Genomic DNA, 23,773 nt, shown 5'->3' on the forward strand with positions numbered 1-23,773 from the left:
CCCGTTTTTCATTAAATCTTTATTATAAAAATATAAAACACAGAAATTAAGTCAAACATTTCTATAACCCCTACAAGGAAACCCCCCCCACACACACTTCAGGAATCAGTGTTTACACACAGACTGTACACAGCTTCCTTGATTGGATTTTTTTTCTTTAAGGATCAAACTTGACCAAGTGTTTCTGTGTTAAGCAGACAGTATATTTACACAAACATGAACCACAGAAATAGTGACACAGAAACGCCACAGCTGGAGAAAAAGCCTCGTCAACATGTAGAAAGACAGAAAGGATGTTTTGTACAAAAAAAAAAATCCCTCGAAGGTCAGTTATTATTAACTTTTCTTCTAACCTCTTTAAAACAAAATCATCAGGATTTTCTATGTGTTGCGAACTCAAGCCAAAGACTATACAGACGGAAATTTTGAGCAAGAAAAAATTAAAAATGAAAATGGATAGAGGGATGTTTTGTTTAAAGTACTTGTGCAAAATTAAACAGGGTAGATTAACATCACTTTAAATCATTTTATTGTAATTTTGTTAAACTTATCAGACCAAAATTGGCCTACCGTTGAGTGTCCGATATAATTCATAGCTGCCCTCCTCCCCTGATATGATCTGACTTTATTGTCAGGAAGTGGTCTAAATGCTGTTTTCACATGAATAAAACTGAGGGAAAACACATTTTTGTCATTTTGGAATGGAGCTGAATGAATAAAAAGAAAATTGTTTATTTGTTGCTGATAGACCGGAATTTCTGTACGCTTCCACGTCTGTCTGTTCAGCATGAAGCTACAGCCAAGAAGAGACGGTTAGCCTAACTTAGCGTTAAGACTTTAAACTAAGCTAACTAGCTGCTGGCTGTTGCTTAATATTTAGCATAAAAAAGTGGTATCAATCTTCTCAGCTAGATTGTTCATAACTTTAAAACAATAGTTTGACATTTTGGAAAAAATGTTTATTGTTTTTTTGGCAGGAATTAGCTAAAAAGACTCTCATATCTGTACACTAAACTTGAACTACAGCCAGCAAGCAATCAGCTTAGCTAGCATAAAGATTGGAAACATGAGGGGAACATTAAGTATTTACAACATTTACAAAAATTTGTATTGAGCACCTCGAAATCAATAATTAACAAGCTGTATGTCATTCGTTTAATTTGTTAATTCATGTGTTGGTAGGTGTCTTTTTTTTAAAAGCCAGACAGAGCCAAGCTAGCTGTTTCCCCCTGCTTCTAGGCTAACGCTAACCTAGGCTAACAGTTTCATATTTACTTTCTTGCTGATAGATAAGAATTTCGGCATCCTTCTCATGTCTGTCTGTTAAAAGTGAAACTAGAGCCACAAGGTGCTTAGCCTATCTTAGCATTAAGAAAACTGAACTAACCAGCTGCTGGCTGTAGCTTCATATGTAGCATATAAGAGTGGTATATCTTCTCATCCATCTCTAAGCAAAAAAGCAAATTTCTCAAAATGTCGAACTACTCTTTTTTAAAACCACCAACTTGGTTAAAACCTCAGTGCATTAGCGATGCAAGATTCTTTTACTGTCGATGATGAGGGGGCTGTTACTTCCTCTGAAGCAAATCTGTGTCTGTTAATGGAATGGACTGAAGGTACAGCACTGGGAAAAAAAAATAAGAAAAACCCTAGATGGGGAACAGGTGAAGAAGAATGAATTTAGTGACAATATTGTTACTTTCATTTAAATATATATATATATATATATATATATATATATATATATATATATATAATGTATAATGTATAATGTCCATTTGAAATAGTTAAATACAAAAAGATTGAATATACACTTACAAAATATCTCATTGTCTGAAACCTCTGCTTATACTTGACTTTCACTGGATTGCTGAAGAGTACCAGTCAGGGTAACTATGATCGAGCTAACAAACAATAGTACCATAAGTACCATACCATAGGAGATGCTGGTCCTTCATTCTGGACGGTTGCACAGGCTGCGATGGTTGTCACAATGTAGTTTTGACCTGTTATATATTTTTTTCTTATTTTTCTTTGCAGATAATACCACATAGTTACTGTGTTATCCAATAAACATATAAATAAATGTATTACAGAGGTTTCAGCTGAGTTCATTTCTGTAGCTTATGTTATATACAGCAAAAAATAAAATATCACCATCTCTGCAAGAAGTCGGCCCTCCACAACATTGGCACTGCGACAGATATTTTTAGCATTTCTCTGATATTCAACAGTGCGCAACAGAAAGGGCGTTGTTTGTGATATAACTGCAAAATGAGTTACATTGCAAACATTCAGGTAAGCAGAGATACTACCATCCATAAAGACACATGTTACAGTAAAAACTGTGAACATAATCGATGTATACTTCACTGTAAAACAATACCATTTTCAAAAGAAAAAATACTGAGGCCAAAATAAGAGGTATAACTTCAAGAGATCATACCTCACATTGGCACTCTTTCTGTATTGTTGATGTCTAGAACTGCGTGAGTCTAATGCTAGCAAGTGCAGTTCGGTAGCAACAATGTAACAGCTTTACATCTTAAATTTACATAGTGATCATTGGCAATACTTTTTTCATTGATAGAAATTTGTCTGATACTTGACCTTTCATTTTGAGAGTCCTTTTTTTTGTGACGATAAACTGCCTCTATGCACAAAGAGAACATAATACTAGGTTAGCAATCAGCTAATTAACAAAAGTCGCTACTTGAGCAATGATACTTATTGATACTTTCAACTGTGTACAGGTCACTGTGGGTCTTGGAGATCAGTTCTGAAGATCAATAGAGTTGATCAAGGTCTTACACTACTTATTGGCCTTATGAATGTCTGTCACCTTTTTAACACCACTGAACCCTGAAGAGACGGTTTGGTGCAAGGACTGTTTGATTCGTGGTTTGGGAAAATGTTCAACAGGGCGATCTGAACGACAACAAAAAAAAGGTATTGTTTTCTATCAGAAGTGCTACGAAACAGGCACTGTAATGGATTTGTTCTTTTCTCTTTTTTGCCCCTTTAATGAGGCTGTCACCCAGGCCAGTGAGCTTTAAGAGTCCTGTAATACTCTAGAAGTGATAAGGATGGGACGGAGTCAGGGAGGCGGCAGTGGATTTCGGGCAGGGTGCGTTGGGGTTCAGGGGTCGGTGGCGTTGATGGTGGTTTTGTCGCGTGAGGTCAAGCCCCGGTACCAGCTGCAGTAGCCCTCCTTCTGCTGGATGCAGGCGTAGTGCCGGGACTGGTAGCCGGGATAGCCGAAGTGGGACAGCATGTCCGTCCATAGGCACTCGTTCTTTGAGGTCACGAAGCAGGGTAGGTAGTGGCAGGGTTTAATCTACAGAGACACAAGCGAAACTAAAGATGTAGCCATGAAGCATGAAATTGTGTACCAGCAACAAGTAGTGTAGACTCACTGTGTTTTCAGTTAAATTGTGTATGCATTCACTGTGTTACTATAATAATGTACCCTACTATATTCTCAAACTTAATCCTACCTTTACTTTTTTTTCCTTGGTCTCTTTATAATTTAGTCACTTTCATTTGACCATACTCAAAATAATTTAAGTACACTCTGAAGTTACCTTTGACATTTTAGATAATAGGTTTTGCTTGTTTTCCTTGCAAGAGATAGATAAGAAGATTGACACTGGAAACAAGAAGGAAAACAGTAGGCCTTTCCAAAGTTTACAAAACTTAACATTTAGTACCACTAAATCCCCAATTAACAAGTTGTATCTTGTTTGTTTATCATGTTAATTTGTGAGCTGGGAGGTATCTTTTAAAAGCTGGATAGAGCCAAGTTAGCTGTTTCCCCCTGCATACAAGCTGATGCTAACCTAAGGCAACAGTCTCCCATATGCTAGAAAACAAATAAGCATATTTCCCATACTTCCTGAAACTTAAAATAATTTAATTTAAATACACTTTTTAGTAAGGTTAACTTCGAAAAGAATAGTTTAGCATTTTGGGAAATAGGTTTATTGTTATGTTAGCAAGAGGCAATTGTTGGCAATTAGCTTAGCGAGCATAAAGATTGGAAACATAGGGGCAACAGTAGGTCTTTGCAAAGTTTACAAAAATTCACATTTAGCACCTCTAAATCACTAATAAGCTGTATCTTGTTTGTTTATCATGTTAATACGTGAGTTGGTAAAGGTTCTTTTTAAAAAGCTTGATAGAGCCAAGCTAGCTACTTACAGGCTAATGCTAACATAAGTGAATGATCTCCTGGCTCTAGCTTGAAATTTAGCGTACAGATGTGAGAGTGGTATTAATCTATTCACCTAAGTCTTGCCAACATCCAAAATGGACAATCCTTAAACTTTGCTTAACGTTGTATTAGGCTAGTTTTATTCTATTTTTTTGATGTTTCATTCGCGAGCTACTGGAGAGAGCCAAGCAAGCCGTTTCTCCCTGCTTACAGGCTAACGCTAATGTTAGCCTGTAAGCAAGATAACAGTCTCCTGGCTCAAGTGTTAGCATACAGACGCGGGAGTGGTATTAGCCTCTATGCCTAAATCATGACAAGAAAGCATATATGTATATATCCCAAAATGAAGGACATTTTCCTTCAAAACGATGTACTGGTTTGTTTTTTTGTTTTTTGTTTTTTTTTGAAGCAAGCTATAATTGGCAGTAGCTTTCAACTTCAACGACAGTGAGTCTACAGTTAGAAGTTTGTGCAAGGTAGAATTAGCTTAATGATCCATTAACATGAAAAGATCTCACAATTGTACAAAAGAAATAAGCTTGGAAGAAAGGAAGTGAATATATGATGTGGTTGAAATATGAAAAGGTGAACATGCGCTTGTTGAAACATCTAAAACATGAATCCTTTGCTCTACAGCTTTTCAGGTTCTCCTTTCAGTCATTTGTTGCAGCAGATTAATAGATGAGGTGTAAAAAGGCAGCTTTTTCAATAACTAAGTGCAAAATCAGTAAGCATACCCTGACATTCGTACACTTTGTGCTATGAAATGTTAAATGAATATCAGCCACATTCCTGAAGCAGTGATGATTTTGTAGTTTCGTAATGATCAATTAGGTTTTACCGAGCTCCTGTCGTGCGTCACACCTCCAGGTGCTCTCACAAAAAGCAGCTTTATGGATGAATATACAGCGTGAATTGACAGGAAGATTCACATAACTACTCAGAGAGGTGATGAACGGAAATGCTGTGTTTAGTGACAGCAAAACGGAGTCATCAGCTGCATGGAGCATCACTTATCTGGATCTGAATGAGCCAGCAAATTCAATTAGCAAGTTAGAGGGCACACTTCCCATTTGGGGTGTTTTTGTTATTCAAGCCTAGAGAGTGTGTCCTCCACGGTTCAGAGATGTTCGGCATAACTTCCTGGTTTGAGTGGTTTTAATGTTGTGCGGAGAATAATTTTCTAACCGGTATGCCATGCTTCCTGCTCTCCAGTGCATTAAATCATCACTTGTGGAGGAATGCGGAGGACGGCGGAGTGCGTTTAATAAGTGTTATGATGTTTACGCCCGCCTGTGCTTACTGACTCTCAAACTGAAGTCTCAGTTGATCGATGGCCTTCTCTGGATGCCTCTGGGCTGCTGCCATGTACGCACTGAACACAGTTTACAGGCACTGGCCTGCACTGGGAACAAATACGCCTCTCTGCTAATCCACTTATAGCGATAGGGGCCGATGGTGTTAGCAGATGTCCAGGACACTGCTGTACAGTAGGACATTTACGAGGCGGGTCAGCAGCTGCACAGCGGCAGGCTACATGTTTGAGTCACATAAAAACTGGGAATGGAGACTTGGGCTGGTTCCAGAGCTGTTATTTAATAACTCCCAGTGATAGTGGCAAAACTTGTTTTCTCTCTATTTCTGAATATCCATGATGTGTAGTAGTGGTTCATATTTCAGTCTCAATAACAACAACGACCATGTAACCGTGAAGCTCGTTTTAAGTGTAAATAAATGCAGAACAGTAGCATGAATGGGCCTGAGTTGGTTTGACCCTAACTGTAATCATTAACAAGCGCTCTAGTGGACTTTATTTAAGCGGTCAACCCTTGGCAGCAGTTTATGTTACATTTTCGTTATGAAATGAGTTCTAGCTCCTCCTTCTCTTGTTCCTCCTCCTGCCTCCTCTTCCCTCAACCTTCTTGTCCTTGGTTGCTGGGTGCTGGTTTCCACTCACCCTGCAGTTGCAGCCCAGCTGGTAGCGATGGTTGATGCCTTTCTTCTGGGCCAACGAGAGGCGCTCCCACCGCTCGTTGAAGTTGCACAGTCCTGTGTAGACCTTGCCATCGTACACTCGACCTGAAGAAGAGAAGAATGGAGGCAAATGGTTAACATGAATCACAGTGATTGTTTAAATTAACTTCCGTGTAGGAAACCTCCACGTCATGTACAGAAAATGAAATGGCGCTGAGCAAACACTGTCTCAATTGGTTCGTTTTTAGCCAAATAAAAAAGGGCCCACTTAAAAAACAATATTAGTTAAAATGCACCCTATATTTGGAATATCTTCACGACTATATCTCGCTGTCAGACAGCCCTTTGCGACTGCTACAGCTGTAATCTCAAAGCTGCCAGACCCCACTGACAAAACTAGTAATTTTACTTTGCAGAATACAGGAGTTGGTCTACTGCTGCCTTGAGTTGTTAGTTTGCAAGATAAAGCAGAGAATACATTCTAAATATAGCGTGGGATTAGACTAATAATGATTTAAATCAAGATTTTTGTTGTTAGTGTAATGTCACAGTGATTTGGCCTGTAGGCTTTGCTTGCTTTTGAAAAACTATATTTTTAAGTGTCACTTGCAAACCTGATTCCAGAATTTCAATTTGAACCAAAGTTGTGAATCAATCGCGTCACATTGCATCAACCAGATTTCTAGTGTTTTCCAAAGCTAATAACTCCACTGGCCTTAGTCTCATTGGCAGTCACTTAATCTACTTGGCATCATATTGCTGGTATCTCATTTTGTCATTTATCTAATTTCCTAATCCTCCACATGTAACATAGGATAATATAAACATACCACTCAAGCAATCCCCCTTGTTTATCTATGGTAAGACAATCTCACATGGTAAGCCCATATTAAACCAACACCCCTATTTCTGAATATCAGAAGGTCAGCAGACGTCTATTTTTAGAAACGGACCGTTTGCGGCTTACCGACTCCTGAGACAGGTGCACCGCGGCGGCCTGCGAGCACTCAGGAACATCATGATTTGTCACCATATGTCTCCTTCACCATGTTGTCACCACGCAGGAATTTGACAGCTCACAAATATGTGCTTCTTCGACCCCCCTGAACCTCCCGCTCGGCCTGCATCCCCGCACTGGGATTACTGGAGTCACTCACGGGCTTATTACATGGTGTTGAGTGTGTGACATGCTCCTCAAATACTAATCAGGGCCAGAGCACTCAAAGCTCGATCAAAGGAGAGCCAAGCCTGGTGCCTTTAAATTGCCTGTAATGCAGTCTTGATCATATGCAGAAACTTATTATAGACGCCTTGAGAGCAGGGAAAGATGACAGTGACGTCACTCGCACCCCGGACTGGGTAAACATAGCTGACGCTGCCTGGCAACGCTAGCTCCTTCACTTGCACTGTGGGGTGCAGTTACAGTATTTACAGGTCGGGACTTAGCGACAGTTATATACGCCAAGCACCGCAGGGTCCAAAGTAAACTGCACCTCTGTTGGAAATAGCAACTCATAAAAGCTTCTGCTGGAAAACGCCAGTCACTTCCTGCTAGCTGTTAATTACAAGTTGTGAGAGAGAAAACTGCTTTCTGCTGTTTCTGGCCTGAGACGTGGAGGGAAATGAGTGCAAAAATTTTAAAAAGGGCCCCCTGCTTTGCCAGCTCGCACAGTGGCAAATGGTAAGTTATAAATAGTGGGAAAGTTTGTGTCACAGGACAAACGAGGGAGTCCTTGGGGAGGAGGGGAGTGAGGGAGTGCGACAGGCCAAACGAACTCGTAACGCTGCAGGTGAATACTCTGAAAGGCCTCTGAGAGCGAACAAGAGTTAATAGGCAACTAAAATGTTTTCAGCATCTCTCTGGTTAAAACAGATTTTGGTTTAAAGGTTGTGAGACATAATTCCGTTAAGCTCAATAAAAGAGGCAAAAAAGTAAGGCCAAAATCTAAGCAGCAGAGGATGAGATATGCTGCCTTTTAGTATGGGTCAAGCTCCAAAAACACCAGATCCTACATGTCCCATAATGCTACTCTATAGCATCTTTTGTGAAACCCTTCCTGCCAGTGTTGACCTTTGATTAATACAACGTCAGCTTACCTGTGATCAGGTACTGGTACTTGTTGATGTCAAACTTCACCCCACACAAACTCTCTGAGGCATCTGTGTAAATGTGCTGCACATGCTGGACCTTGTCGAATCCTTTGTACATCTGCAAGAGAACAAGAAATAAAATTGGAGTTAAAACCTGGACAGAATGTGCAGCACTGTACCTTTCACCCCGGTGTTACAGTACACCCCTGACTCCACCTCTTCATATAAATAATCAGGAATGAAAACAGTACGCCAGCTTTATCAGATAACATTCCTTAAGGAATGCCTCTCGGGATAAGGAGTATTAGGTTCTGCCCTTAACTAAATCATAGATAACATGATTACGTTGTGTAATGTGCTTCGACTTTGATGCTGTTTTGGCAAGGGCACTGCTACACCATGGACCTCAGCTCCTTCTATTCATCCTGGGTATGCAGAGCCAACAGTCAGTGTTTGCCCTGAGAACTGTTGTGTTTTCTCCACTTTAATTTATTTGTCTGGGAACAACAGGAAATCCCTGTTTAGACGCGTTGCTCCCAGAAAAGCAGAACAAACTGTTACTTAAGCCTGAAACTGTGGAGGTTTGGGAGAGCCAGAGGCATTTGTCTCATAGGATTTGTTGAAATTTGGAGGGAATCGCATTCTATTATAGCCCACAAGGAAAACCACTGTTTGCGGTATAAACCAGCAGACTGTAATACAAATAAATAACCCAAGAGGTGCAAAGGTCACATTTAATTCCTGAGGATAATCCTTACAGTGATGATTTGTGTGCTTCACTAACAAGAGGCCACTTAATGCTTTTGTACAAACTGGGATTGTACTGATGCAGTGCATGACTCTGTTGAAATGTTTACACTCGGAGTGAGGAGTTTGGTTGAGCTGTAATGCCTGTAAGCCCGCTAATCCTCCGGCCTGGCTCCTGTCGGAGCAGCAGGCCGATGTCAGCATCTGTCAGAAATATGCAGCGTTATGTAAGAATATAGAGGAAGTGAAGAGCGGGCTTTCAGGCTGAGTACCCCGAACTGCTTTTCAGCTATCACACAGCGGCTGAGGGGGCGGAGAGACAGCCTTGTAGCTGCCACATCCAGTGTATGGCATTTTGTGTGCCTGCGCTTTTAAATAGGAGATCAAAGAATATTCTTACACGGGAGGAAAAACAGGTTTGTTTCTCATGGCGTTGTGGTTACAATCAGAATTCTGGATTATATACAGAGAAGAGAATTTGTCATGTGGGACACTGAGCATAACAATATGTTCACTCGCTATTCAAAAAGATAATCTATTTAAATGAGGGGCTATAATAAGAACCAAAACAAACAGTCAGCTTAATAAATTGCAACCTATGCCATTTATTTCAGCAGATACAAGTTAACGGTTTAACAAGAAACATTCAGAGCAAATACAGCAGCAAACCATTATTTGCTATGTAAAGATATAATGGAGTGAAGATGTCCTGAGTAGAGAATAAAGTCATGTTACCTCTGTTTATGTGTAATCTGAGCTTCTCTGTGTTTTGTTGTAAAATGGTGCAGCCACATGCACAGTGGGATACACACATGCATATTAATGCATGTGTGTATCCCACTGGCTTGCTTACCGCAGTAAAGTTGTTTGAATTGAATTGAATTTTGACGTCACTCATACGTTGGATACTACTGATATCTCGACGATGTTGTTGCAAAAGCGAAGTGCCCACCTTCAAGTTCCCCACTGGGTAGCACTGCTAGCTCTATCAGCGCTGTTGCCATTGTTTAGCACTGTTTATGGAGTTAGCACCATTAACTGCTAGCCGCCATCTTAGCCACCTCCATGTTGAGAACAATGTCCACATAACTCAGACACTCTGAATTTCATATAGAGCCTCTAGAAGTATTCTGCTGTTTCGACATGCATTTTTACTCCTTCATTTCCTCTCCCTTTATCATAGCAAAATGAGCAGTTCAATTTTTTTCGAAATGCGTTTACTCAGTTTCAGCTAGCTTGGGCTCGTCCAAAGTAAAAAACATATTCCTTTCTTTTTAATCTACACAGACAGAAATGTACTGAACACAAGTTGTGTTTTTATGAATGTGTTAACTACTTCGCTTTAGAGTTGTTGGTTGTTGTTAGCTTTGCTAAAGCTTATCTTAAAGACTGATAGCATCATTAATGGGCAGCTAGCTGTCCATTGATGTTCTTGATTGTGTAACGTTTCATTTCTTGAGCTTCAAAGGTGCTGGAAGGATTTTCCTAACTTTGAACACAGCCAGGCTAACTCTTTACCCCTTCTTACAGTCTTTATGCTAAGCTAGGCTAACTGTGCTAAGCTAGCCATATTGGCTCTAACTTCATGTTTAGCACTCTGACTTGAAACTGGCGTCTACCCTAGGTAATTTTTTCCCAAGAAATGGAATAAATGTGCTTCCCAAAATGTCTCACTATTCCTTTTAACGCAAAACTCAGAGCATATGAGTTGTCTCGACATGGTTCTTATCATTGAGGTGGCAGAGCTGGCGGCTAGCAACTAATGCTGCTAACTCCATAAACCGCAGCTGAAAGGTGGGCGCTATGCTTCTGCAATAACGTGGTCCTGATATCAGCAGTATCCGCCATAGAGTGTAACGCAAAGCGACTAGCCAATGGGATACACACATGCACTAACATGCACATGTAGCTGGAGCATCTTACCTCAACAAACCACAGAGAAGCACAGATTACAACACACACAGAGGTAGCTCAGAGGTGACTTGATTCTCTGTTCAGGATGCCGCTACTCCACTATATCTTTACATTTGAAGTAGTGTTTTGCTGCAGTATTAATGCTCTGGATGTGGCATGCAGAACCTTTTAAACTGAAAGAGATCCAGTGTCTCACTCAGCAGCACTTTAGCAGAGGACTGATGCTCTCACCTTCATTTGCTTGACGGTGTAGCGCATTGTTCCGAAAGGTCCATCTCTCAGGAGCTTCTTGCCCACCACTTTAGCTCGGATCACTGTGAAGAGAGGGAGAGACGGGTCAATGACTTTGAATTGATCTGAACAAACTGTAACATTCTTCTAACATATAACCATGAGCTTTCCTATCCAATCCACCAAATAACACTCTGCCTCGGCCAGTAGGAGGCATTAGCAAACCCATTATGAATACCATTTCAGGATCGGTTGGCACCACAGTTAATCCGTTTATCCGATTTTCTGCATTGCTGCTGTTTGCCAGGGAAGGCCAATGGGAAAAAACACTACAGGGAGTTTTGAGTTTGATAGAGAAACTAGAGGGAAAGAGGCCTCATCCATGTGGCAAGGCTTCTCTCTCACTACTGGTGTTCAAGATTTTTTGGATATCTAAAGGTAGAACCTGAAGCAGTCTCAGGAAAATTTTGTCGTTATTCAGGTCAGAATTGGCAAAACGTGACTCCGGTAAGCTTCCTGTAGGTTAAAAACACCACAGTCATACAAGGGGAAAAGGGTGCAGTGTGTGTCTCCTCTGTTTCCTTGGTTCCTTCTATATCAGGCTCAGGGCTTGAAAAAGATCTTATCTGTGTGCAGGACCCTCATGTAAACGTCTGCAAGGTGAAAACGCTCAGTGGTGACTTTGATTTGTTTGCTTTCACTCACGTTGGTGTAAGGGGGCTTATTGTGAAAGGCCAGGGAGCTGGGAGTGTAGAAATGAGTGATCATTTGAGCCAGTGAATAGAGTCTAACCAGAGCTGCGGGCCCTGCATAAGCAGTCAATCCCCTGTGAAGTTCACCTGCTGCCCACAGCCGCCCGGCCGCAGACACAACTAACACAGGCCATGTTTGTTATCTTCTCCCGGTGGAATTTCCTTAACACATTCTTCGGGGGCTCACATTCCCCAGAAAGGGAAAAAATGAGAAGCCTTTCATTCTTTTCTAAGGGAAAGAAATGAGGCATGTGGCATGTTCTGTTTGGTCTGTGTTTGTCTAGCTGTCCTACTTCCAGGCAAATGGGAATAGGCATAAAAATAAAACTCAAATAGGAAGCAGTTACTGCACGGCCACCCAAAAGTGGTAACCACAAACTTATTTTGGACATGAAGACCCCGGTTTGAACCAAAAGTTTAGTTAAACAACCTCAAAAACTTTATTTTGAGCCAGTATTAACAAATCAAATGAATGTGACCATCCAGAAGCTCACCAATAGGAATACAGTGTTCTCCATTTGGTTCATTTAACTTAATTTGGTGTGTTGGAAAAATAGTTCCTTCCAATTCGACCATGTCAAAAGGACAAATGGGGTTCAGATGAGGTGTGGTGATCGAACGAGATGGCGAAGTGAGCATTCTTACAAACTTACAGTGACAATGCTAACATGCCGATGTTTAGCAGGCATTTTTTACTCTGGTCACCATCTTAGTTTTGAGTATTAGCATGCAAACACAAGCTAATTTAAACCAAACAAATAAACAGCTGAGGATGAGTGTCGGACAAAGTGGAATTTTGACCTGATGACTGTGGTAGAAGTCAGAAGATCGCGAGAGTTATTACAATTCTTCCCTTGGAGACCACGAATGTCTGAATAAAATTTCTTGGCAATCCGTCAAAGAGTTGCTGATACATATTAATGTAATTGCGAGAAAAAATGTTGGCATTGTACATTTCTGTAAACATTATATTTGTAGGTTATTATGTAGGGGATACGTTGAAACTTTACGTTTCAGTAATGCTTTGGTGAATGTGTGGTTAGGTTTAGGCACTAAAGTACTCAGTTATGATGAGGAAAAGATCATTTAACCCCAATTTTGATGGCATTATCCAGGCAGGAAACACAGCGATGTCTTGGTAAAAACAACTGCTTTTCGTGGCACTATCCCTGGTGGAAAAACAGTGATGGGTCACTAAAAAATACCCATATTTGTTGGCTGAAAACCCGCTGGACATGCAGCAACCAGTTTTGTAATTTGGTAGTGTCGAACAGTCGTCTGCATCTAGGCAAGCGTTTCTCCTACGTGTCACGCCATCCACCATCCCCTCTAACTCCCAGTAAGGAAGTCAGCTCATAAATTACATCACATTTGTATGCTTCATACGAAACAGAAAAATGTAACGTATATGGGGGTATGCAGAAAGATACAAAGCCAACATTGTCTTCTGCTGACTGGGCTAGGATTTATTCAGCTGAAAACGGCAAACAGTGCTTCAGAATATCAACTATGCAGCTCTACAAACCTGCAAAATGCAAAAATCTTTCAAACTGCATATGATGCAACACCGTCTGTTCGGCAGAACATGTAGGTGATTGTTTTCCACCTGTTAGAACTCACTGACTCCAACCCCCTGCCCGCCTGCCGCTGTCTGACCTTTCACAATAACTCGCCGCAGAACATTTGATCCATTAATCTGTCAACTCTTTTAATATGAACCAAGAGCGCTACTGCATGACGGACCTCTGCTAAATGTTCCCAAATGCAGTTTGACAGACGTTTGCCGCTGCAATTACAGAGGAAGCAGTGCACAATTACAGAGGAATGTGCAGATACAACAGGACACTCTTGCCCCCTTTAAACACACTGCTGCCGTTATGTTCAAAAGTCACCCCAAAACCTACTTTCCTCCTCTGCCCTGACCTCGAAACCAACCCTCAGGAGAAACAAGTGTCCGTGTTTGAAGGGCCACGGGTCAGCTGATTTTACCTAAGTACATCCAGATAGGTCCCCTCTTGTTGGACGGCAGCCACTAATTGGCCAGTGATGGTGCCATCACTCAGAGGAATGTGTGAAGGGCCTCAGCTGCTCAGAGACAGAGACAGAGGATTTGTGTCATTCCCCTGCAGTGACCCCTTCACCTCCTCTCAATTCAGCAGTTATATTTACGTACGACTGCAGGGCTGCCTTCTCACGTCAACGAGTTTATTTAACCCAGTTTCATAATGCGATCTCACATCGCCTTATTTCAACTGGCAACTATGGACATACTGTGAAGATTCAAGTTTCAACCCTTCATCACTTTAACTACCTCTACATGTACATAAGTCTGTACTTTATAAGGATTGGTTTGCAAAAGCATCATTCTCATCACACAAAGTACAGCGCTAACAAAGCAGCGGGTGGTTATGGCGAGCCGTCATGCTGCACAGATCTATAAAAATAAACTCAGCAAAGGAGTGATTGACCAACACTTAAAGGAAACGGTACATAGTTGCTCGTGGGCGGAACATAGGTGGCGCCAACGACTATACTATTTGAACCTGGTCGGTAACGTTACATAAAAACATTACAGGTGGATGATAGCTGTGAAAAGAAAGAACTGGACAGTTGGATCAGACGATCGTATTTGCGGTGCTCATTTCATTTCAGGTGCGTAATGTTAGCTAACAAATGAATCGTAATTAACCTACACAAAAGTGATCATTCTCTTAAAAATGAAGGTTTGACATGTTAATGTTTTGAGTCAAGTTGGTAGCAGACATATTAAGCCAGCTAATGTTGCTAGAAAGCTGTCCAACATTTATTAATGTAATGGCTTGCGTAAATAAAGTAATAACATTAGCATGCACAAACTAGCCAGCCAAGTTTCGGGATGCTATTATAGATAAAGACATCGCAAATTTTCACTTTACAGAAAATGATCACTCTTGTGAAGGTTAGTTATTACATAATTGTATGATCTTAGTGTTTGGTTCTTCCTTTTCACAGCAATCATCCACCTGTATTTTCTTGTCTAACGTCATCACCCAGGTTCAGATAGTATTGTCGTTGGTGCTGCCTGTGTTTTGCACACCAGCAACTAGTCTGTGACATCACCTCGGTGGTTGTAGCAGAACAAAATGCAGCTGAAGTGCTCGTATTTGCAATCTTATTTGGTTGAATTTATTCAGATACTTTGAATCTTAAAATCAAATTAAAATGTGAATACCTCTTTCTATTTGTGTAATGAATATTAGAAAGGTTAATAATCCAGTAGTTAAGTTGAAATATGTATCAGCTTCTCTATCCTGTGATGTAAGAGTCTCTCTGCCTCTTACTTTGCTAAACATGAGGAATTACAGGCCAGTGCCGTGACGCACAAGTATTCATCTTCTGCAGAGGATCTGACATACATTTTCAAGAGTGGGAGGCTTTTCATGATAAGAGAGGTAACCAGGGTCTGGCAAAAAAAGAAGTGAATCCATTTTTCACCCAGTATCTCTTGCCTGAAGCAGGGGATTACACAAGCGTGAATGCAAATGCTAAATCTTAAGGTGAGCATGTAATTTAGTTAAACATTTATTTCAGCCTACGTACAATGTGGCAAACTGCAGGCATGACAAGAATAAGGCTACTCATTCGTGTGTGTGTGTGTGTGTGTGTGTATGTGTGTGTGAAAGAGTGAGTGAGTGAGTGAGTGAGTGAGTGAGTGAGAGGGAGAGAAAGAAAGCGAGGCACAGGGCGGGTGACGGTGATTTTAGTATGCAGAAAGTGGTCCAAGTTTGAGGAGGCGAGTGGGAGGAAGAGGAATTCTCAAGACGACACACTACCACGCTCAAAAATAAACACTGAAACTGAATCCGCTGAAACGCTGGAGCAGAACGGCTGCAACGTGCACTTACTGGTTGGCAAAATGGAAAAGGAAGCCTGTGAAGCAGGACTTTTTATCACTGCCTCTGATTCCTGATGACTTCTAGTTTCCAACAATGGTTCTGTCTGATTGAGCCATTGGAATTTCTCAGCAAATAGTCATTTAAATCTAAATGTGATGCTAGCTGATCTAAGTTGTTCAAGCTAAAACTGGTGTCTTAAAGCTGGGGTAGGCAGTTTGATTTTGGCATCATGTGGCAAAAATCTCATAGTAAACTTTGAGCATATTGCAGTTCAAGTGGTCTGAGAGAAAACCTGACCTCTGTACCTCAGTTTGGCTCTGTTTTCAGCCTATAGAAAATCTAGCTAGTGATGGGAGACTTTGGCCAATCACAGCTGTCAGGCAGTCAGCTCGTGAACTGCAGTCAAACCAGGCAGCGCTGATCAAATATGAATCAAGATTCTGTTACTGCACTGCCTGTTCCTCACCTCAAATGTTTTCAGAAACATATTTTAGTATACTGTTTAGCTGTTAAATGAGAATGTTTGGGACCCAGCCGCCAAAACGAGGCACCTCCCACCTGCCAGGGCAAACTTTCTCAAACTGGTTGCACTTGTGATTCTTGCAAATGCACTTAGGAGCACTAGAGGAGCATGATGTTTTTGTCATTTGCCTCATGTACTACAGTCAGGATATAGTGACAGTTAAAAACGTTGGTCATATTTTCTAAAAAGGTTGCCGACTGTAGCTTAAAGGAAGCTTTGCCGCGATATTTAACAGAAATTCCTTTCTGTCTCTAGAGTAGTAAGTATCTTTGAGTGCACTGAAAAAGAGTGTCACTGCCAGCACCTGAATTCTTGTCAGCTGGCCTGTTGTTATCTGGGCATGCTTGCTACCTTTGTACCTGCTTTTCATATCTTTCTCTTTTTATCTTTGTCATTCACTCACTTGCCGTGTCTCTTTCTCGCTGGCTGCCTCTCAACTTTTCCTTTTGGACTCGATGGTTGGATGATTGTTAAAATGGAATTCTTGTTTTGTAGTTCAATCTCTGTTTGGATCTGTCTGCTATTGTTCCTGAAAGTGACTTCACTTTTTTTGGCAGTTACAGGCCACCATAGATAAAGGTGACATTCTGGTGACAGATGTGTGTGTTACAATCGTTGCAAGGTCAAATTAAAGGTCAAATTGCTCAAAGCTCCCTTTACAGCAAGTGAAACTGGAGGAGAATAAATCATTACTATGTGGTGCAATAGTTGTTGTATCATGAGTGTGTGCTGGGCTGATGTCCATCGCCCCTGTGCTGGCCTCCTGTTTAAAAGAGCATCACCAGAGAAGGGAGGGACGAACTGGACATTTGATACTAATAGCTCATAGGACGAACATCCCAGGCTTGTACGGAATCCAGAACCTTTGACATCTCGTCGTGTTTTAGCTCACTTTTGGGAAAACTACGGGTATCTGATTCAAGCTTACATAATAACATAACAGGAGTCCTGGCTTCGCTCAGGTTATCATCTGTCACCTGTTGACCTGCACGATGAGGAGGAGGGTTGAGCGGCTGATGGAGGGAGTAGTGATTTAACTACTCATTAGTAGAAGAAGGGTGTATTGGTACCAGGAGAGCCCCGTCACAAAGCCCCAGGCCATGCATCACTCTAAACCTGCTATGCTGCACAAAGCTGCTCTATACTGCACAAAATACCCACAGCAGGGCGGGATCAGTTTCTCTCAATGGCCTGATCCTCAACCCCAAATTGAGCATAAACACATATCACGCTAATCCTCAGCAACTGACCTGGTTCGCGGTGCAAGCATGTAAAGGGTTGCTCTGTCACCCCGAGCGCTTGGGAACTAGCGTCCTTACGGAGCGATATTAAATCTCAGGGTCAGAGTTTACTGCCGGGCCTCTAATCTTGCTTTCAGAGGGCTTTGGAAAAACAAGCGCTGCTCATTTCCCCCTGTGAATGGGCTGCTTTAAACCAGCTGCCTAATAGCAGCCAACTAGGTCTCGGCGCAAGAAAGCAGCCAGGTCATTGCCTGGTGCCCAGGTATGTTAGCAGGGAAAACTGACAGGATGAAAACTCGGCCAAATGGACTGTAGTAGACGTCTCTGAACATAAAAGGGCATTTTATGGGAACGGATTCAAACAGGAGGCAAGAAAATTACTTCAAATGTATTCCAGGTCTCTCTTTAACATACCACCATCAAAATGAAGGGAAAGAGCTCTTAGAGCACCTTCGCGCTCTGAAATATTTCAATTCAAATGTGTCAAATGAAGAGAGACAGACTCCAATAACCCAATTTCCAACCCTTTAACCTAATTGTGATTCATTCAGTGGAGTGCCTGCGGGTGATTATGGGTCGAGGCCAAGAAAACAAGAGCTTTGAACTCAACTACGGGTCTTAAATTGGGAAGATTCAGGCCTGTCGCCTTTGATGTAGACGGTGAGAATTACAGGGTTTCTCCCTCGCTACATTAGCATTTCAACCCCATGCCATTTGTTTTCCACATCTGTGTGTTTAAGCGGGGCTTGGTGACGCAAGCAGAAGAACAGGTTTTAGTTTAAAGGGATAGAAATAGATGGTTAGGACATGAATGAATCTCGATTGGAGGATCACATTAAATTGTGTTTACATTATACCTTTAAACTGATGTGTTGATTTGCTTAAACATTATTGTGGATATATGCATTTTAATCGTAACATGGAAAAATGACAATAGAAGCTAAGGTGGATCACTTTAGACTATTCAGGCAAAGTCTGGACTGTTCATTCCAATTAAGGAAGTCCTGGAAAAGTAAATTTGACCCAGATTAACAAACGTTACAAGCTGTGACCTCGGCATCCAACTGGTGTTTCAGAAGTGTTTCCCTCCGAGGGCCAAGGTGCAAGAGGGGCCACGAGCATTCAAAGCACACCTCGGGCTAAGCCGGGACCTTGAAAATGGGATTTGTGAGGCTCACAACTGATCACTGCGCCCATTGAAGTCAGTCCCAGATTCTACACTGGCAAGGCTCAGCGGGTGCCAGCACCATGAGCTATCTGAAGATCTGAAGGACTGTGAAAGGCATCGCATGAGTGTTTGTGGAGGCGGCATTTTCACTCGCTCCAACCGGGTCACTTGGCTGAAGAAGCTCCCGCAGGCCTGGTGATCAGGGTTTACCAAAGAGCAGGAGACATAGAGTGACTAGTTTGGTTCCTGAGGTTGCAAGATCTGTCCTACTTCACTGGAATTGTGTCATAAAGGTGGGGTCCTCAGAATGCTAGTAGGCTAAACCTGCACCTCCTTCCCTTGAATACTCTACAGAGGATTCACTAAAGCATCATTGTGAGCTCTCGCCCACGTCAGAACTAAAAGAAGTGACTTACGCCTACATAAAATAGACTGCTTGTGTCCGCTGAATTTGGCCAAAGAAGCCTTATTTTCTTGGCTGCATTTGGAGGAGCTGTTGGAGGAGGAAAACCTTGTAGTGGAGTGATGATGTACAGTGTAGAAGAAATAGGACACGGCTAATGAAACTGCATATTGAAGGCATGGCATGGCCTTTATGTGAAGTCTTTCTTGCTTCCAATCGGAGAGCAGTTAAGTAGAAACAGGCAGTTTTGCATCATGGGAAGAACGACTGTTCAAAAATATGTTGTATCATTGGTTATGAAGGATTTTCATTTTGAGGTCATAATTAAAGCAGTAGTTCAACAGTTTGGGGAAAATGCCCTTTTGTTTCTTTCCGAGAGTTCAATGAGCATGCAGCCAGTTGGCTTAGCTTAGCATAAAGACTGGAACCAAGGGAAACTGCTAGCCTGGCTCTGCCCAAAGTACAAAATCCATCTAGCAGCACCTCCAAAGCTTACTAATTAACATGTATTATCTTGTTTGTTAACTTTGTGCTAAAGTGTTAAAGCTAGTTTATGTAGGCTATCTTAACTCAAGCTTTATATTTATGTTACCTGACATGAAAGTGGTACCAATTTTCTCTTGCCGATGAAAGCAATTTAGCATTCTTCCACAATCCTACATGGTATATGAGCTGAGTTTGCCATCAGTAGGTGGAGGCGATGGTGGATAGTGATAGTGTGGCATCTAGGTGAGACGCTTGCCAATCTCTAGACCACTGTTCGGACCAACAAACAACAAAACCAGCCGTTTTTTAGCAAGTCGTTGCTGTGTCTTCAGACTGCTTTCTAGCCAAGACATTATTGTGTTTCCCGCCAACAGGTATTAATATTTTAAGCCAAAACATGATCTTTTCCTAACCATGACCAAGTGGTTTTGGTGCCTAAATGTAACCACACATTAACCACAGCGATGTTGAAACGAAAAATTACAAAGTATCTATGCATATTAGCGTACAAATGTAACGTATCCATGGTTTGCAGAAGCGTACAACATTTATTCTTGTGAATGGGTTGATTCCCCTTGATGACACAATTGTACCTTAAAGGATAAGGAATGAAATATAGGCATAAAATTGCTATAAAAAACACTTAATGGGAGTGTGAAGGTGAATTTAATGTTAAAGATAGAGTCTACTTTCTTTCACTGTGTTGTTAGAGCATCAATAAGAAATGTGTAGTCTATGATTACCACCTCTACTGGTGACCAGTAGTAATTGCAGCATCATGAACTGTGACGTCTGAGTGTGTGTTTGTCTATGTGTGTGTACAGGGGTGTTGCTGCAGAATGTAGGACTTCCCTTGTAGCGTGTCAGTTGACACTAGGCGAACACATGGGCTACACACATGGCTGCTGTGTGGGTGTGGGTGTGTGTGTGCTCAGTTAGGACTGAGAGATTATTGTTTGATTATGTGTCAGGGTTTTAGAGAGCCTCATGACAGTTTCGCATTTTTGGGTCAAATGATAGTGAAGCAAAATGTCAGCTGCTCTCAAAAAGTGACAGGTCATCAGTCAAATAAACTCCTTCCTTCCCCACTAGAAATCAGCTGCCATCCTGCCCCATCGACACATTTCAGCCCCCCAGAACCACCTGCAACTCCCGACCCAAAAACACCCTCTCACCCTACGGGGCAGATCAGATAATCCTAGAGTCTTTACCAGTGTTATCTAAAAACAGAGGCCAGGTTGGACCAGCGCTCTGGGCTAAGCCACATCCCAAGTTCATATTATTCAAGGGGAGTCAGTGAAAGCATAACCAGGCAGCAAAACAAGCTTTAAACCCCCCCCCCCCCCCCCCCCCCACTTATCTGCTGTTTGTGTACCAGAGGCCGGGCATATCTGAGTTACAACCCAGCGGACAGAGAAAAAACACAGAGTGCAGATAAATAAGCATAATGTGAAACATCTAAGCTGACTGTGGAGCTTTAAATCACTGCTCATACTTCACCTTTGAGCCACACAAACATGCCTGTAGCTTCAAAAAATATGATAAAACCAAAACTTCAGTGATGTGGGGATGAAGAGCATGGAGATGTTAGGGAATCCCTGACTTTAAGAAGCATCACTGGTGTCCTTTGCTGACCATAAACTACATTATATTGCAATATATTTGGATTAAATAGATTAAATAAAACACTTGACCCTTTGCGGTGCTGGAGAGAGCCATAATACATTATAATAGTTTTCTCATAATAGTAGTTCTGGTGTAAACACTCGAGTGTAAGTCTACAACTTACTGAGTTAACAGTTTGCTGAGGAGAGATTTAACTGACGCACATCCATTAAACTGATCGCAGGTCAGTCCTCCCTGTTGTACTGACTGACAGGTCACTTGTATCTCAGCATCTACCCTCAGTAAAATGAAAGAAACGCTTATTTCCAGCAGTAAAACAGTCGGTACAATCCGTTACTTACCTATGTCGGAGTTGCAGAAGGCGTCCTGCGGGTGCGTCAGAGCGCACGAGCAGCCCTCCGTCAGCTGGTTAACCTGCAGGCTGCTGAAGATAAACAGCAGGCTGATCAGGTGCTGGTACACTGACTGCATGTCTCCAAACTTTTCCCACTCCTCTCTGCTGCTGCTGCTGTTGGATTAAAGTGTATGGAGTCCGGCCGGATCCGCTGTGGAGTAACAGGCTGTGTGTGTGTGTGTGTGTGTGTGTAATGTCCAAGTCTCTCTCTCTGCGCTGCTCTGCTGTGCGCTGCTTGTTGTTGCTTCTCGCCTCGCTTGAGCGTTTCCCCCTGACTCCCGGAGAGGCGCACAGCCGTACATATAGCGCGCCGGAGACGCGTTCACGCCCCCTTTCCACCTCTGCAGCTCGCGGGCGGGGCGGCCAATCAGCGGCCGGTGATGCCATTAGGAAGCACAGACACCAGACACGATGACATACTGGAACTTTACTCTGCTTCGTCTTATTTTCCCAGACCGACCCAAAAAAAAAAAAAAAAAAAAAAAGGATAATGTGTGTCTCAGTGGTGTTCAGAAAATAAAATAATAAGATTGGCTACTGACTGAAAAATAGTTATGAGAATGGTTGAGGATGTGTTAAAAAACATAATAATCATAATAATGCTTCACATGAAAATAGACATAATGGACATAAAACAGAAAAGGCAATTCAATATAAAAGGACTTTTAAACAGTTTAAAATGTGGATTAACTGATTCATAAGGTCATTGAGTTATAAAACTATAAATCATAAAATCAAGTAAGATTTAAAAGTTGCAGCTGCAAGAAGTGTAAAGAAAGAGTTTCAGACCTGTGTCAGGAAAGTCAGAGCTGGTTAAAGGCTGAAGTGATACAAACAATTTAGAAAATGCATATATTTGTATATTTATGCAGTAAAAAAACAGTATCAGTATTATGTCATATAAATGGCATAAACTAAGGACTGCATATAAGGGCAATTGTAAGTGGAGTAATGTCAAGAAGCTGATCCAACAAAGTGAAGCAAAGCCCTTTTTATTTTATTTATTTATTTATTTATTTATGTTTACTCTCAATGGACCTAATGCACCATCATGTAAACCTAAAAAAACATAGATAGATAATAAAATTAATATTGAACTAATACTATGAATATAGGAATAGGTAACTAGAAATTTAAATTTCTTTAAAATTAATTGTTTAAAATTGACCTTAATTCCAGATGTTCCTTCAATACATCAGCCCTGTCTTCTAGAACTTCCATGTATATACAGCTAATTTGAAACCCTAACATTTAAGCAAAATCATGATCTTTCCTAACCTGAACAAACATGTTTTTGTTGCCTAAACCTAAGACAGGAGTCTGGACACGAGCCCAAGCTGGACTTGTCAAGGTCCTGCAATATGTACAACCCGCCATCTACCTAATACTACGAATACAGAATAGGTCAAACACAGTTTTTCATGATTGGCTAGAAATTTGTGTGAAATTGACCTTTATCCCAGATGTTCCTCCAATAGATCAGCCCTGTCTCTTAGATATTCTGTTCATATACAACTATTTTGAAACAGCAAATGTGTTTTTAAAGGAAACGTTTTATTAACAGAAGGAAGAAATGTTGCTAATTAACATTATTGGGCCTGTCGCAAAAATGTTGACACTGAGAGGATCGGTAAATGTTCACTAAAAACGTATTTCAGTTGTTTGTCTGCCAAAACACACACTCTTGCAATGCAGTATCCAGTCGCAGCAACCACAGCAATATTTCTTCTATTACCTTTCTTCAACATTTACCGAAATCGGGATCTTTCCTGACCTTACCAAACGTGCTTTGTTGTCTAATCCTAGATTGGAAGCGAGCCCAAGCTGGACTTGTCAAGGTTCTGCCATTTGGTCACCTGCCACCTACCCCAACCACTTCCTTGGCAATTTATGATCTTTCCTAACCTTAACAAACATGCTTTTGTTGCGTAAACCTAAGACAGGAGTTTTGACGTGCGCTCAAGCTTGGATTTGTCAAGGTCCTGCCAGTTGGACACTTGCCACCTACCTCAACCACCTCTTTGCGAAGCCGGCGTGGTGCATGCTTGCAGTGTTTGATCACTGACAGAAACCTCTGTAAACATAATCCAGACAGCGATTATGTTTCCACAACGGGTTCATTAAGAAGCAGCATT

The 23,773-nt window shown here is 41.5% G+C and overlaps 2 protein-coding genes across 3 annotated transcripts in view; one reads left to right on the forward strand and one right to left on the reverse strand.

Moving 5' to 3' along the window:
* LOC125882566 (synapsin-3-like) overlaps nucleotides 1–23,773 on the forward strand; it is a 187,155-nt gene that overhangs the window by 96,012 nt on the left and 67,370 nt on the right. The window lies entirely within an intron of this gene.
* On the reverse strand, nucleotides 2–21,925 carry LOC125882578 (metalloproteinase inhibitor 3-like). The gene is made up of 5 exons (XM_049566365.1): nucleotides 21,586–21,925; nucleotides 11,171–11,253; nucleotides 8,285–8,396; nucleotides 6,171–6,292; nucleotides 2–3,337 (listed from the first exon to the last, which is right to left on the reverse strand). Exons 1-5 carry the CDS (start codon nucleotides 21,713–21,715, stop codon nucleotides 3,140–3,142), a joined length of 645 nt encoding a protein of 214 aa, XP_049422322.1. The 5' UTR covers nucleotides 21,716–21,925; the 3' UTR covers nucleotides 2–3,139.

Source organism: Epinephelus fuscoguttatus, linkage group LG22 (assembly GCF_011397635.1).
Source record: "Epinephelus fuscoguttatus linkage group LG22, E.fuscoguttatus.final_Chr_v1".
Taxonomy (NCBI): domain Eukaryota; kingdom Metazoa; phylum Chordata; class Actinopteri; order Perciformes; family Serranidae; genus Epinephelus; species Epinephelus fuscoguttatus.

Excerpts from the sequence above, each read along its gene's own strand:
- LOC125882578 (XM_049566365.1), bottom strand. The coding sequence starts at position 21,715 with ATGCAGTCAGTGTACCAGCACCTGATCAGCCTGCTGTTTATCTTCAGC. Across the intron at positions 8,397-11,170 it reads ACACCGTCAAGCAAATGAAG|ATGTACAAAGGATTCGACAA; the intron begins GTGAGAGCATCA and ends GTTCTCTTGCAG. Across the intron at positions 6,293-8,284 it reads GTACCAGTACCTGATCACAG|GTCGAGTGTACGATGGCAAG; the intron begins GTAAGCTGACGT and ends TCTCTTCTTCAG.